The 17,384-nt window shown below is 35.8% G+C and overlaps 1 protein-coding gene across 4 annotated transcripts in view; it reads left to right on the forward strand.

Annotated features, from left to right (window-relative positions):
• Positions 1-8,290: 8,290 nt before the first annotated feature.
• FANCL (FA complementation group L) overlaps positions 8,291-17,384 on the forward strand; it is a 77,706-nt gene continuing 68,612 nt past the window's right edge. For all 4 annotated transcript variants that reach the window (XM_046661233.1, XM_046661234.1, XM_046661236.1 and 1 more), the window contains exon 1: positions 8,291-9,162. In XM_046661233.1, the coding sequence (XP_046517189.1) occupies positions 9,067-9,162 (96 nt within the window). In that variant the 5' untranslated portion in view covers positions 8,291-9,066. The remainder of the gene's footprint in view (positions 9,163-17,384) is intronic.

Here is a 17,384-nt window from a genome sequence, read left to right on the forward strand (position 1 = left end):
TACTCTTCTGATCACCAAATATCCTTCCTCTTCTCACACACAAAACATACTCACTCCTTTCCCAAAGTGGACAACCCAACACTTCATCTGTCACTGCATTCATCTCAAATTCCAGGATCTCTCAGTGATACACATGCTCTCTACTAGAATCTGGATTTAGATTCCTCTGGTCACCACCACCACTCCATCCCCTACCTGTTTCCACCCCCACCCTCCCACATATGCAAAATACTGTGGTAGAACAAGGAGAGGATCAACACAATAAGCTTATCCATTTGACAAAGAGAACAGTAGAAGATATGGAGCAGTTACCGTGTTCATAGAGGTTGGGAAATCCTGTAGGGTAGGGACTGTAAGGAGACCCTGCCCTGGCAGCAAAACACATTTCCTGATTTGGTTTTGATTCTGCTCCTTGTGAAGAAGTGCACTGTTCTCTATGGCCTCTGACTCTACACCACCCTTCTCTCCAGATTCATCCTTATCCATTATCATCCACAGTCACATCTGACATCAGTATTGCTTCATTTAGAACGTCCTAAAAACTATGGACTTTTAGCTTAATGTATTCTCTACAGTATATAAAGTCGTATTTGAACAAAATTAGCTTATTGAACATTAACTAAATAAAGCATAGCTAAGATGATTCTGGGGAACAGATTGCCTGTAAGCTTTACCTTTGTTGGAGGAACCTGTTTACACATCCACGGAGGCTATTAAATTTTCATATTCTTCTGAATTTACATCTGTTTTTCAGAGGCTCAGAACAGCTGCGGAAGAGAGTATAATTTAAGCTGTGACTTCTACTGAATCATGCACACTAAGGTAAGGTAAGACACTCTTTTCCAGAAAATTGAACAGATTTTAAATACAGAAAATAATTTTTACACTATTATAATTTATATGAAACATAGTATAAAATATAAGTATATATATTTACATAAATATATGTCTAGTGAATAAATTTCAATATTCTAAAGAGTCCTACATACTTGTATGCTTACATATTTTATCTTTGTTCAATCAAGTTTTCATTTAGAGTTCCAGCTACAAAATTTTGACAAGCCAACCTTGACATATGATATCTTTTCCTTTGTACCTTTTTTAGTCTATAAAGGAAAATGAGATTAAAATGAATCTTCCTCAGATGGACTATTTGAAGAATATAACTAGTTTACAAAGAACAATTTTATATACTTAAGATTTTGAACAATTTTTTAAAAGTCCTGCTAATTTTCTATATTTAAAATTTTTTTTGTAATTTTGAAACAAATATATATATGTGTATATAAAATTACCTTGAATTTTGAAACGAGGAGACATAATCATTTCTGAATGATAAACATCTACAGAAGGGAGATTATGTACATCTGGATTGTAAGGCTTTTAGTGCACAATTTCAACATGAGCATCTTAAGGATTTTGGGAATTCTTAATTCATCAAACAAAATAATAAAACCTTATGTAAAGATACTTTGCTACAACACTTTGTAGCTGCTCACTCCATACTGAACACGAACTTCATCTCTTGCTGCAATAATTAGCTCATAACTTTCCTATATTACTTCCTGAAGGTATTTATTGTCCAACTAAAAATGTACAAAACTATCCTCTTAATTGTTGACAAAATAGCAAAAATATCCAATGCTGGTATTCCACTTTAGATTTCATAAACGTATTTGTATTAAGCAGAGTAACAGACAATGCGAACGAGATTTTGAAAGTAAGGTTTTTCCTGGATTTGTTATTCAGATAATCCATATTCAACTGTAGTTATTGTTTTTGAACCCATTCATTTCCCACAAATTCATTTTTAGAATTGCAAAGGACCTTAGAGATCATTATGTGATTTTTACAAGGTCAAGCATTTGAACTGAAGTTTCTTGACTCTCTTTTCATTATATTGTGCTTCCTCCAAATCAATAGATGATTTTAAGTCTGACAGAATTTACATTTACAAAAATCTTTGCTAATGTCTTATTTAAAAAAAATCCATAGTACTGTTAAGTAACTTGCTTTATACAGAAAAATGAAAGACTCTTTACCTTTAAAATATCAACTAATTATCTAAGTTCTTTCTCTTTCTCTTGACATTGTTTTGCTCTTTTCATATATCAGGATTTCATATACACTTTTTATGTACCAATGTTGTATGAACACACATATATGCACGTAATTTTAATGGCTTTTAGACATTCTATCGTGTTATATAACTTGACCCTTTCCAACGTATTGGACATTAGGTTCTTTCCTATTTCTATAAAATTTTTGGATTATTTTCTTGGGATATACACCCATAAGTGGCACTTGCTCAAAAAAATTTTTTTTATGGTTCTGACTGTATATAAATAGACTGCTTTTAGAAACACTTTATGAATTACACATAACTATCAGCAATGTATGATTACATCTGTTTCCCATAGATCTGCTAACATTGACTTTACATAATTAAGATTTTAAAGAATAAAAAGTCTTGCTAATTTTTTGATAAAGATACTTGAAATGTTTTTATTTTAAAATGACCATATATAAAATCACTTCTGAATTTGAGTGAATTCTAATTTATTTATTTAATTTAATTGTTTTTAAAAATTTTGTAAAATCAACTATTTTCACAGTTCAGATAATTCATGTTACTCTATTTTGTCTATAGATAGAAACAAGTAACATTAAATAGAAACCAAATCGCTATTTTAGCAAATCCTATCCCTATCAACAAAGGATTCTTTAAAGGAATGGCATAAACCACAACCATATCTTATTTATTTTTCACAGCAATAAAGGACATTTTAGGGTGGAAAATATACTTGTAATTTCATGGCTTCCTTATTCTACTTGTAGCATATTTCATTACTATGTTAATCGCACATAAATTTTCAAAGCTTAAAATTGGTTCTTTATTGCTTCTTATAATGTTATGTATTCATCTGATTTCTAATCCTTAATACTTTTATAGATGATGTACACTTCAGTTAGTCAAAAATATATAAATTAATTTTAATACTCCTTTGAAAGGAAAAATCATCTTGAAAAAATAGAAAATATAGGAAAGCATACTATCATAACTTTGGAAGTACATGTATTTATAATGGATCTTTAGTTTGAAAATTTGTCATATAAAGTATGCATTTCATTAATAATGCTATGCCAATAAAGTTCAAATCTTTTTTGTTGTTGGGGGGAGGATTTCATAGTGTTGCAGAGATGGAAAGGGCCCATCTCAACCATTCTCTCTTTTATTCTTACTAACAGAATTCTAGGCAATGTATTTAGCTGAAAAACTGCATTTCCCAGACCCTTTGCATATGAAATGGCCAATGTGACATAAGACTTATTCAAAAGGGCCTCTGGGAAAGTTATTGCTCTTCCATCTTGTGATGGTTAGAGTTCCAGCAGTGATCTTGAGACCGTGATAGAAAAGCTGTGAAATTTCAGCTCCCTAATATCAGACCCAAATTGGGATTGATCTTTCAGCTTTTTAAGAAAACGTTTCTCTGTTTATAATTAAAATGATCTCTATATCAAGAAGGTCTTTCAAATAATGGTTTGACACTAATAAACTATGTTTATTCCTTTAGCTAATATCTTCTAAGTCTTAACTATGTGGTCAGCTAACTCTGAGCTTGGAATTTTAAAACCGCTGTCTGAATAATTATTCACTTGATTCGTGCAATCACTTTCAACTGGCTGCACAATAGAATCAGATGTGAAAATACAGATTTACTAAGACGTGAGTAATGGTCTTCATTATGCTAGCTTGCATCAGAGTCCCTTGTTAAAACACAGATTTATTAAACATATGCCTGTTAAAACATAGATTGTTGAGCTCTTCTCCCAGAATTGAGAGATTCAGTGGGTATAGGGTGACATGTTCCCAGGTGATGCTGATGCTGCTGGCCCAAGGACTACACTCTGAGAACCACTAGTCAAGGATACAGCTTGGGCACCTGTGTATTAAAATAGTTTAACATGATTTTGATGGTTGAAAGCATATCAGAAACCCTTGATTGAGAACAAGTAAGATTACAACTGTTTCCTCTCATCTCATTTTATTTATCAACCTCAGTTTTCCAGAATAAAAGTGAGGGCTTTGCACATCTTCTTTCCTCTTTGGATCCCCTTTTATCTTTGCGTAAATAGGGTTGACAAAATTTCAAAATAAACAAACAGTCATTTTTCCCTTCAATTTTTTTCCCTGCACCCTTCATCCTCCTCTTAACACTTTCCTAAACCTAAATATTTATCATTCTCTTCCTTCCTACAACTTCTATGGTTGTGGCCTAAGTTTGCCTCCCCTGTAAATGGCTCTTATCTATTCTCCCACCCTCAGCTGCAACACTTATTACCTGAGTTGTAATCTTTGTTAGGTGATAGCTATCTGAGGACATTTCTTCCAGTTGCTCATCAAAAACTATGAGCTGTTGAGGTAAGCCCTGTGGCATAGTGGTTAAGTTCACTGCGCTCTGCTTCGGAGCCCAGGTTTACAGATTCAGATCCTGGACTTGGACGTACACCACTCATCAGCCATGCTGTGGCAGTGACACACTTACAAAGTGGAGCAAGACTGGCACAGATATTAGCTCAGGGCTAATCCTTCTCAGCCACATACACACAAGAGTTGTTAATCTCTAGAGAAGAGGGTTGTCTAATAACCTGGATTCTCCAGGTTTTATAGGGATTTTACAGGGATTCAGGAGTCTTCAGAGACTTTTTGAACAACCCGTTTACCTCCTTATCTTTTCTTTAGATTATCACCTCATAAATATTCTTCCAACTCCAGTCCATCCCTGTAAACCATTAACTCTTTTAGTGGACTTAATGCTTAAATGATCCTTTGTTCTCCTGTAGTTGAGTTGTGGGTGTCATTGCTCCTCAAGTTTACTGGCTGGATTGAAACGAAAATTACTGTTCTGGACCTGCCATGGATCTAGACTCATTATTGGTAAAACCTACCTTACAAGGGAGTTTGCTCTTAGGGAGTTTGGCTGGGGTGTCGGAGCTGGGGTGTCTCCTCCATCTATCACCTACCGAACTCTGGTCACATAACTAAGTCTTTATAGTTTATTTATCATGAACACATTCTTCTCAAGCCTGAAAAACTTAAAAGTAATGCCAAAATTATTTACTACATCACCATTCATGGACTGCCTTTTCATGTTTGGATAGAAAAACGGGCAAGAGCAAAGTGCTCTTTAATCAATACTTTTGCAATAATCAAATTCAAATCCTCTCTGTAATTCTCAATTTTTCAAACCTTTATGTAGCATTCCACACTGCTGACCATGCCTTAATCTTGAATATCTGCCCTCCTTTCCTTTCTATGACACAGTGTCATGGATAACAGGATATTATTGTTCTGCTTTTATCATCTTTTAGAAGCTTTTTTAAAACGGCTATTCTCCACTCTTAATTTTTCACATTTCCCATGGTTCTGTCTACATCTTTCAGTAGACTCAAGCCATCTCCCCCTTATTAACCTCATTAATGTTAATGGCTGCCATTCTATCTTCTTCCATTACTGATGGGAACCAGGAGAAGGAACACCTGGGACAAAGCTGAAAACTTAGGCAATAAAATAGAGATTGATGCTAACTGGAATGGTATAAGTACTTGAAATTTAAGCTTAAAATTTTAAGACTAATAAATCTCCTTTAAAAAATATTAAAATATAAGAAGTAATGGGAAAGTCTACTCAGGCCGTTTTCCCCATTCCTTGTTCCCTATCTCCCTCCCCAAAAGCAATCACTGCTAGTAATTTACCACGGTTTTATTTGATTTAAACCTAAATGGTATAGTTGTGTTTTTCATTCATCAAAATGTTTTGAGATTTTTCCATGTTAGAACACATAGTTGTCCCTCAGGAATTAGCGTTTAAACACTACTAATTTTTGCGACAGAGTATATAAAAGAAGTCATGCCTGGGATGCCTTTAAGTGCTTGAATTTTGGTGGAGATCTATATGCAGTTTGTCAGAGTGATTCCAAAATTGCAATAATGCTGATAGTGGTAATAGTTCCTGGGTTTTCTAATCTCTAAACATATTGAGTGTTCTCTGTCAGTGAGAGGGTGGCTGTCTTAGACCTTTGAAAACAATGGTCCCAGCACACCATATATGAGTTCATGGTGGTAGTGAGTCTTCATCACTCAGTCTTGAACATCCAAGGATAATGGCTGAATCACGGAATTAAAAAGTCCTTATATGGTATCTCACCCTGCTCCCTGGTGGTTGGATTTCTTAGATGACAGACTTTATCAATAGGGAATTCTCATTTACAAATTCAACTACCATGAACAAAGACTTGGATATTTTTTCCTTAAGGAATAAGATGATATTTAGCAATAAATTTTTTGAAAATCTGTAAGTCTAATAAGTTAGTTATGAGGATTCAGAGGCAAGGAACCAAGTGTCTTTGTCTATTAGCTACATGATCCAGTATATCAATGGTAGGGGAGGTGAGTGTGATGAAGATGTCTTGTCTGGACAGGGGTACGTATCTGTTCATGGAAGACTAAATTACTATTTCAGGTTTCCTGAAGCTTCTAAGTCCAGAAAGGCCTTTTTAAAGTAGTAATAACCAGAAGCCAAAGACATTTAGGCTGTTAAGTAAAAGCTGAATGTAGTAAATTAGGATAGAGACTTTCAGGTTTTGAGGCTGGCCTAATTAAGTGTCTCCAGAACTATATTAGTTTGGGCTCTCTTTATGTTTATATATGCATGTACACACATACACACAACTAGCACTTTGACTCTGAGGAAATTACTTTCCTTCTCTGGATTTCATTTCTCTAATCTATGTAATGAAGACATCAGGGTATGAAATCTCTAAGATTGCTCCCATGGAAAACCTTTAGTTCCTGAGGAACCTATTGGGCAAAATGTTCTTAGGCTTTCTTTCCTCACAATGTGTGTATCTTATGGAGAAAATGTTATGATTATATTCAGAAGAAAGACATTGTATTGGTAAATCTGTTATCAAATTTTCAAAATTAAATTCACGAAAGCCTCACTGTTAGAACGAGTCATTAACAACTTTAGATTGACTTCTCCTGAGTTTCATGATGGAAAGCCCATCTTTGCCATGTTTTAATGGAAAGATTATTAAATTTAGAATTTAGAAGACTTGAATTTAATCCTCATTGTATGGGTCAGAAAGTCATTCTCTTGAGCAACTTATTTAATATTTATGAATCTCAGTTTCCTTGTGTACAAAATGGACATTATAAAAAATATCTACCTAAAGAGCACTTCATCAAAACTAAATAATATGTCAAAGTGCCTTACACATGCTAGTTGTATTATAATTAAAATAAATCCCATAAAGTCTATAATGTGCTATACACTCTGATTATTACAATATAGGCAAACCAACTCAAATAAATATCTTGTGAGAAAGTCCTTTCTTCCTCTGAATTCTTGTAACACTTCTTTTTACTTTGCCTACAGGACTAATGGATAACATTTAATTTAGTAAATAGTTAATGAGCATCTGCAATGCACCAAGAAATATACCAAGTGATTAGGGAGAACAATAATTTTTAGCAAATAAAGAAGACTTCCAAAAAGAGGTAGCATTGGAGAAGGACTTTGAAGGAAGTTTGGAGGTTCCTTGGGGAAAGTGTGTGGTGGGGAAGTTTGACGTACTGGAAACTGCAAAGGACTTAACTCAGACAAATCACAAAGTCATTGAGGGCAGTGACTGTATGTCCTATTCATCTTTGTGTTGATCCCACTGTTGTACAACCTTCACTTTATACCCATCACAAAACATATAGCATGTCATCCTTAATAAATGAGCCGCATAATTGAGTAGGTGGTGTATCATGCCCTGAGGTGGTTCTCAAACTTTAGTGTGCATCATAATCATCTAGATGGCTTGTTAAAACACAGACGGTTGGGCTTCATACCCACAGTTTAGAATTCCCTGGGTCTAAGACAGAGGTGTGAAAATTTGCATTTCTATAAAGTTCCCAGGTGATGCCGATGCTGCTGATTCTAGGATCACATTTTAAGAACCACTGCTTTAGTGAAATGTATACCTACAGTGCTGCAGCATTCTTGTTTTCCCCTAAGCATCCAGAATACTGCAGAAGAAGTCCAATTCCATTTTGAGGGCAGGAAAGATGGGAGGGGGTATATCCTAATCATCTTTGCACAACTTTTGTCACATTGCAATGACATTCTGCAAATACTAGGGCTCAAAAATGTAATGGATTGAATACTAACTAGAATACCAAATAATCATGTAGCAAATATTAGTAAGTTCCTTATTTAATCAGCCTTTAATAAAAGGGAATGGGTAATTATCATCACTGATTTAAAAAACGTATAGAGACGATTGTCAAAAAAACCCAAACGAGTTCATCAAGTCCATCAGCAATCTTTCCTCACGTTTTGCCTTAAATATTTGTGAGTGCAGTGCACCAGAACCAAGTCTGGTGTTGACTTTAGCCTGGATCAATATATATATACATGTCTCTCAAATACAGTACTATTTGATAAGCCAAAGAACTGCATTATATTGTATATGACATACTGAATGGATTACAATACATTATATAATAATATTACCACTTACAGAATAATACAATATTCTGTTTGCCAAGGGCATACAGGAGACTCTGCAGAGCAGGCCAAGAGTTTGATTATAGCGATGAAGGGGAGGTGAGGCAGGTTCAGGGTAAAAGAAGTACTATAACTCCCAGGCTGTAAAAACCATCTTATGCTGGAAGAAATGCAACACCAAAATTGTAGCAGTCTTTCAATCAAACCAAAGAAAAGCATCAAGAGAGTTCTTGGAACAATCAAGGCTAGAATGATCTTGTTCAGTCAAACCTGTGAACCTGAGAACAATCTTCCCTCCCGCCTCCTCCCGAGAAGCGCGTCCTTCGGCTGGGCCTGAGCCCAGGGCCAGACTAGCACCAGACCTTCCTTTCCGCCCGCGGAAGCCTCGAGGCTTTTTCCCGCCAATGCGCGGGGCTCCGTCTCCCGCGGCCCGGGCGCAGGCGGGACTGCGCATGTGCGGGCCCGGACCGCCGTGAGCTCCCCTGCAGCTCGGGCGACCGCGAGCCATGGCGGAGACGGAAGCGAGCCTGTTGCGCCAGTTCCCGCTGTTTTTGCCCCAGAACCGAGCGAAAACCGTGTATGAAGGATTCATTTCGGCTCAGGTACCCGCCCGGGCCTTGCTCTCCCGCTAGGAGTGCCTCCCTGTCGTGGCGCAGCTCCGCCCCTGGAAGTCTGTGGCCCGAGGGGTTCGGGGCCCGGACCTGTGGGGATTGAGAGGGTGGCGCGTCCGGGCTCCCCGAAGGCTGGAGGTTTGCGGGCTGCTGCCGGTGCTGGAAACACAGCCCTCGTCGCCGGCTCCACGGCCGGGCCGGGGTCGTCGCCTGGTCCGCGCGCGAGGAGGCCCGCGCACGACGTGAGCAGGGGGTGGGGCGGAGGCCACGCCCCCGTCCCCGCCCCCCGTCCCCCTCCCCTCCCCTCCCTGAGTTGCGCCTCCTTCCAAATTCAGCGTCTGACCCACGTTTAACTTTACTTCTTTTTTGGGGGCAAGTTTTTGCCTGCCTCGATTCCAACACCCTGCATGCCCACGAAGCTTGGTGGCCGTTCACAGGGGGATCCGTGCTCATTGTTTTCGTGTTTCCTGTAAAAAGAATGTTTTGCAAGAAAACTCGTTTTGTCTCTCTGCTAAGTCGTGTGTACCGTGTGTACCTGAGCACCCCCAGTTGCGATATTTTGTAGGAAGTCTTGACGGCAGGATTAATTACCTTTCCTGATTCCAAGTGGCCTCTCTTGTGGAGGGAGTTCCACATAGTAACACACGTGTACGGTTTTGAAGTTTACAAAGCGCTTTGCAAGTACTCTATCATTTGGACTTCTTCATTTGTATTCAGATTCGTTGTGATCATCACAGAAAGTAGAGGTTAAAATTTATTATTATTTCTGGAATAAAATTAATCCACCTTTTCCTTCCTAATTGGAAGTACTGATCCTGAATTACCTAGTTGAAAACATGAGTCACTTTTAGACCACATTTGAAGAGAGATTACTAAATTACATTTTTATCAGGAACCGTGTTATACCAAATTTTAGGCACTTTAAGGAAAGTACTTTGTATTATGTGTGTGTCTACTAAAGCCTTTTAGAAAATGTGTGTAGCCATCAGAATTGAGATTAGGTGAAATTTTCTTATGACTCTTGGTGTAGCCACAATTCTAATTTGTACCTACCTTAAACAGCTTATTGAATTCTTAACCTAAACAATTTATTTAACATTGTTTTGTTTGGTGGAGCTGATTTTGTCTAAAAATGTTTGTCTTGTATATAATTTCAAACTTAGAAAAATAGTGAGTATGTATGAAGAATTTGAGTATACTGTTTACCCAGATTCACCGTTTTACATTCACGCCATTTGACTTATTATTCTGTGTATACAGGTGGGTGTATGCACACAATTATTTTCCTGAACAGTTTGAGAGTAACTTGCAGACATAGTGGCCCCTTTATTCATATATACTTCAGTGTATATTTCATGAGAACAAGGACACAGTCATACATCACCTCGGTACATTTATCAAAATCAGGAATTTAATCATGATATAATATCCAATCTGGAGTTCACGTTTTGTTAACGTTGCAATTACATATTCTATACCCCTTCCCAGGCCACTACCGTCTAAGATCTCAGTTACATTTAGTTGTCATGTCTCTTTAATCTAGAATAGTTCCTTAGTCTTTGCTTTTCATGAACTTGACATTTTTTAAGAGTACAAGTTGGTTATTATGTAGAATGTCCCTCAATTTGGGTTTGATAGATGTTTCCTCATTACTAAATTCAGATTATGCAATTTTGGCAGAGATTGCCAGACACAGGTCTCAGGGCACATGACGTCAGCAAGTCTTGTTATTGGCAATGTTTCCTCTGATCACCTCTTTAAGGTGGCATCTGCCAGATTTTCCTTTTGTAATAAGTACTTTTAGGGAGCTATTCTGGGGCATCAAACTTTCACACACACACACACACACCCCTTGGTTGTAGCCTCCATTGTTTGAGTCAGTTAATACTGTGATGGTTGCCAAATGATGATTTTCTAACTCCAATCATTTCTTCTGTTTATTAATTGGCATTCTATAAGGAGTAGCTTTTCCTTTCTCTATTTATTTGTATCAGAATGGACTCATGGATTTTAAAAATTATTTAGTGGGTTATAATCATTACTTCCCTCATTTATTTTGATGCTTAAGTTGTCCTAGATTTGGCCACTGAAAGCACATTTTTATTGACACAAGTTTTTAAGGCTTTGCATTTTCCTCTCATCGCTATTTTAAAAGTATCTTGTAGATGCTGACATATAGTGTTTTTTCATCATTTTTTTACCACTTAAATAATTTTAGTTTGTAGTTCCCCTGCACCCAGGAGTTATTTAATAGAAGATTTAAAAAATTTTCTCGTGGAAAGTCTTTTTTCATTTGTAATTTTGTTAATTTCAAGTTTTATTGCATTGTGACTAGACAGTGTTGTTTGTAAAAATTCTCTGTGGAACTTATCCTTTTGTGTGTGTGTGTGAGTGATCTGTGTGTGATTAAAAGAAGGTGTTTTCTCTATTATCAGGTTATTCCTTTCCTCTTGAGTAAGCTTTGGTAGCTTGTTTCTTTCGAGGAGTTGGTTCATTTCATCTAGGTTTTTGAATTTATTGGCTTAAAAATTATTTATAATATTCTCTTATTATCCTTTTAATATCTTTAGCATCTGTAATGAAACTCTCTATATTGGTTATCCTTCACTGCATAACTAATTATTCCAAACCTTAATGACTTTAAAACAATAAAAACTTATCTCACCCTTTCTGTAGATCAGGACTTCGGAAGTAACTTAACTGGATGGTTCTGGATCAGTGTTTCTCATGAGCTTGCAATGAAGATGTTGGCCAGGATGTCAGTTATCTAAAGGCTTGACTAGGACTGGAAGATTTGCTTCCAAGATCATTCACTCAAATAGCTATTGGCTGGAGGTCTCAGTCTTTTACTGTTCTTTATAGGAGTCCTCAGTTTGTCACCACGTGGACCTCCATAGTGTTGCTTGACTGTCACCACAACATGGCAGCTAGCTTCCCCTGAGTGAGTGATACAACAGAGAGATCAAGCAGAACACTGCACAGTGCCTTTTTTCCCATCACTTCTGAAGTTACACTTATTTACTTCTGCCTTATTCTCTTTGTTAGAAGCAAGTCTCAAGTCCAGTCCGTGTTCAAAAGGAGAGGTGAGGCAATGACTCTTAAAGGTAGAAGTATCAAAGAAATTGTGGACATATTTTATAGATGCTTCCAAATCCCCATTCCTGTTATTGATATTTTGTGTCATCTTTCTTTTTTTTTCCTGATGCATCTGGGTAGAGGCTTCTAAATTTTATTGATTTTCTTAAAGAACCTACTTTTGATTTTGTTGATTTTTCTCAATTATTGTTTTTCTGTTTCATTGATTTCTGATGTTAAGTTTCCTAGGTTTTTCAGTGGAAGATTAGGTCATTGATAATGACATCTTCTTTTATACAATAAATGTTTAGTGCTATAAATTTGCCTTCAAACACTGCTTTAGCTGTATCACACAAATTTTGGAATGTTGTATTTTAGGTTTTTTTTTCAGTTCAAAGTACTTGTTATTTCTTCTTTGACCCATGCATTATTTAGAAGAATGACATATCTTTCTAAATATTTGAGGATTTTTCAGATATCTTTTTGATATTGATTTATAATTTAGTCACAGAACATAATCTGTATGATTTGAATTCTTTTAAACCTATTGAAACTTATTTTGTGGCTTACAATATGGTATATGGTCTGTTTTGATAAATGTTCTGTGTACTTGAAAAGAATGTGCATTCTGCTGTTATGTGGAGTGTTCTATAAATGTCAGTTGGATCAAGTTGGTTCATAATGCTATTCAAGTTTTCTATGTCCTCACTGATTTTCTGTCTACTTGTTCTGTTAATGGAAGGGAGTATTGAAATAGCCAACTATAGTTGTTGATTTTTCAGTTTCCACTTTCATTTCTGTCACTTTTTTCTTCAAACATTTTTAAGTTCTTTAATTCAGTACATGAAATTTTAGGATTGTTAAGTACTCATGATGAACTGACTCCTTTATTATTATGAAATGACCCTTTTTATTCCTGGTAATAATTTTTGCCCTGGAATGTGTATTTTTTTTGATATTAATATAGTGACTCCAGCTTTCTTTTGATTAGTGTTGACATGGTTTATCTTTTTCCATTCCTAATTTTATGCTTTTTTGTGCCTTTATATTTAAAGTGCTTTTTACTGGGGATGTTTAGACATTTACATTTAATGTGATTATTGATGTGGTTGGGTTTGAATCTAATGTCTTGCTGTTTATTTTCTAATTGTTCCATGTGTTCTTTTTTTTGTCTTTTCCCTGTTTCTCTGCATTTTACATTAATTGAATTCATTTTTATAATTGCATTTTATCTCCTCTGTCAGCTTGTCAGCTGTTTTTTTTTTTTTCCCTTTTTTTCCTAAGTAGTTGCTTTAGGGTTTATAGTATATATCTTAAACCTGTCATGGTAAGTAATATTAAAATTCCATCTTATATGCACTATTGATTTATCAGTTATATTATTTTTGCCTTTTCAGTGTTTGCTCTAGAGTTTACAATAAGCATCTTTAACTTACCATAATCTGCTTTCTAGTATACCACTTTCCTTATAGTTTAAGAATCTTAGAAGAATATACTTCTGTTTCTCATCTTCTGGCTTTTATTCTAATGTTGTCATATATTTTATTTCTATTTATCTTATAATCCTCTCAATACACTGTTAATAATTTTTTTAAAGAATTATCTTTTTATAGTTAATAGACTTTTATTTTTTCAAAACAAGTTTTAGAGTTACAGAAAATTTGAACAGATGGTGCAGAGAATTCCCATATACCATCCCCTTCCCTACACAAACACAGTTGTCCTGTTATTAACATCCTACATTAGTACAGTAGGTTTGTTGCAGTTAATGAACCAATATTCGTACGTGTAATTAGTTTCAAGTCCACACTTTATTCACATTTCCTTAGTTTTTACCTAATAACTTTTTTCTGTTCGAGGATCTCGTACAAGATACTGTATTATCATGTCTCTTTAGACTTCCCTTGGCTATGTTTTCTTAGACGCTTTTCCTTGTTTTTGGTGACCTTGACTCCTTTGTGATTATGAAATGACCCTCTTTATTGAGGACCACTAGTCAAGTATATTTGTAGGGTCCTAGTCTAGTGAAATTTGCCTGATGTTTTTCTCGTGATTAGACTGGGGGTATGGGTTTTTGAGAGGATCGTCACAGAGTTTACCATTTCATCACATCATATCAAGGGTACACACGATCAATGTGACTTATGATTGTTGATGTTGACCTTGATCACTGGGCTGAGGTAGTGTTTCTTGTTTCTCTACTGTAAAGTTACTCTTTTTCCCGGCTTTCCATGGTATGCTCTTTGGAAGGAAGTTACTGTGAGCAGCCCCCATTAATTAGTGGGGAGTTAATGCTCCTCCTCCTTTAAGGAGCATTTATCTGGAATTTTTCTGTATGGGAGATTGGTTTAACTCCCCCATTTCTTAATTCTATCATTTATGTGAGTATATTTTCATGTATATTTATTTTATATTTGGGTTATAATCCAATACTACATTATTTGTTGCTCAGATTGTTCTGACTTTGGCACAATTATCCTTTAAAGAGATTTAAAAATAAGAAAAAGTCTTTTATATTTACCTCTAGATTTGCTGTTTCTGGTATTCTTTGTTGTAGATCCAGATTTTCACCTTATTTTATTTACTTTCTTCCTGAAGTTCTTCTTTTAACATTTCTTGTAGTGTGTGTCTGCTGCTGATGAATTTTTTCAGCTCTTTTATGTCTGAAAAATTGTTTATTTGGCCTTTGGAAAGATACTTAAACTGGGTATAAAATTCTAGGTTGACTTTTCTCTTCTTTAGCACTTTAAAAATGTTGCTTCAGGGGGCCGGCCTGGTGGCGCAGTGGTTAAGTGTGCACATTCCAGTTCTGCGGCCCCGGGTTTGCTGATTTGGATCCTGGGTGGGGACATGGCACCGTGTGGCAAGCCATGCTGTGGTAGGCATCCCACATATAAAGCAGAGGAAGATGGGCACGGATGTTAGCTCAGGGCCAGCCTTCCTCAGCAAAAAGAGGAGGATTGGCAGATGTTAGCTCAGGGCTAATGTTCCTCGGTAAAAAAAAAAAAGAAATATGTTGCTTCACTCTCTTACATTGTTTCCTATCAGAAATGTCTACTTTTTCTTATCTTTGTTCCTTTGTAAGTAGTGTATTCTTTCTCTTTGACTGTTTTTAAGATTTTTATTTTTATCATTGGTTTTGTCAATTTGATTATGATGTACCTTGGCATAGTTGTCTTAATATTTTTCCTCTGTACAGTTTGTGGAGCTTTTGGATCTGTGGGTATATATGTGGTATATATGTGGTATATATGTGGGTATATATTTTCATTTAATTTGGGAAAAACTCTGGCTATCATTTCTTCAAAAATTTTTTTATTCCCCTCTCTCTCTCACCTGTACTGGGGACTCCAAATACATGCATATTGGGCTACTTTAGGTTGTTCCATACTTCAATGATGGTCTGTTCATTTCTTTTTTTCAGTTTCTTTCTCTGTTTTATTTTGGATGTTCTATTTCTATGTTTCAGGTACACTAATATTTTCTTTTTCAATGTTTAATCTGCTGTTAATACCATCTAACATATTTTTCTTCCCAGACATTGTATTTTTCATCACTTTGAGTCTTTGTATCTTTCCTGTGTCTATTTAGCATACTCATGCTTTTCTCTACCTTCTTGAATGTATGACATATAGTTATAACTGTTAAAAATTTTTAAGCACTTCTGTCATCTGCCATTTTTGTATTTATTTCTTTTTATTTTTCTCTTTATTATGGAAGATTATTTTCCTACTTCTCTGCAAACCTGGTATATGATTGGGTGCCAGACATTGTGCATTCTACTTGTTGCAGCTAAATATATTTTATTCTCTTAAATGTTCTTGAGATTTGTTCTCAGCTGCAGTTAAATTACTTGGAAACAGTTTGATCTTTCCAAGGTTTCCTTTTAAGCTTTGTTAGGCAGAAACAGAACAGACTTTAGCCTAGACTAATTTGGCCCTACCATTTCGGCAGATACTCTTCCGAGAATTTGATGGCTCTTATGTACAAGGTTTTCCACTCTGGCTGGTCAGAACATGAGTACGCCCAGCCTTGTATGAGCTCCAAGATTGTTTTGCATACTTCATTCTCATGGTTCCCCAGCTCTGGGTGGGTTTCTCACATCCATGCAGCAATCAGTACTCAGCTGACAACTCCTTTTGAGGAATCCTCTGAAGTTCTCTAGGTTTACTCTCTGTGTAGTTTTCTCTTCTCCATATATTTCTGTCCTCTTTGGTACTGTACCTTGTGAATTCTACTTGCCTTGGCCTTCCCTAACTTAGCCCTGTCTTTTCTCAAATCGGGAGAATGTTGGGCTCTATTTGGTCCTCCATCCTTGCCCTGCAGCCTGAAGATTCTCCAGGCAGTAAAACTGGACAATTATAAAGATTTTTTTCATTTATTTCCCTTCTTTCAAGGATCACTGCCCTGTATTGCCTTTTGTTTGAGGTCTGGAAATCATTATTTCATATATTTGTCCAGTTTTTTAGTTAATGTGGGAAGGAAAATCCTGTGCCTATTATTCCATCATGGCTAGGAGAACTTCCCTTTCACTTCCTTAAAAGTTCTATTCCATTGTTGCTTTTTTTTTAAAAAAAAATCTTGCTTTGAGAAATCTGATGCCAATCTTATTCTGTTTCCCATATAAGTTATTTGACCTTTTTCTTAGAAGCTATGAAAATTTTCCTTATTTTTAAAGTCTGTATATTAAGATATATCTCAGAGTGAGTTGTTAGGAGTAGCCTTTCTCATATGTCCAATTGTCTTCTTCAGTATGTGAATTTTCAGAAAATATACTTGGATTATAATGTTAAATATTCTTTTCTACTATTTTGATTTCTTTTTCAAGGTTTCCAGTTCTTTGTATATTGGATTTTCTTTGCTTGTTTTCTACATCAACTGTTTTTCTCTGATGGTCTTTAATTTTTTTCTCATTTGCTAATGTTCTTGCTTTTTTCTTTGACTCTTATGAAAGTTTTATTTTACTCTGTTCTTCGCTGAGCAGCTATTAATTTGTTCTCCCATTTTAATATTATTTTGTTCTTAATTTTTTTAATGATTTCTGTTCTTTTTGAATTTCTGAATCTGGGTGCAAATGTTCATTTAATAATATATATGATTCAATATTGTAATTTGTTTATGCCTTGTGGTTTTTGTTT

This window comes from Equus quagga, chromosome 5 (assembly GCF_021613505.1).
Source record: "Equus quagga isolate Etosha38 chromosome 5, UCLA_HA_Equagga_1.0, whole genome shotgun sequence".
NCBI lineage: Eukaryota > Metazoa > Chordata > Mammalia > Perissodactyla > Equidae > Equus > Equus quagga.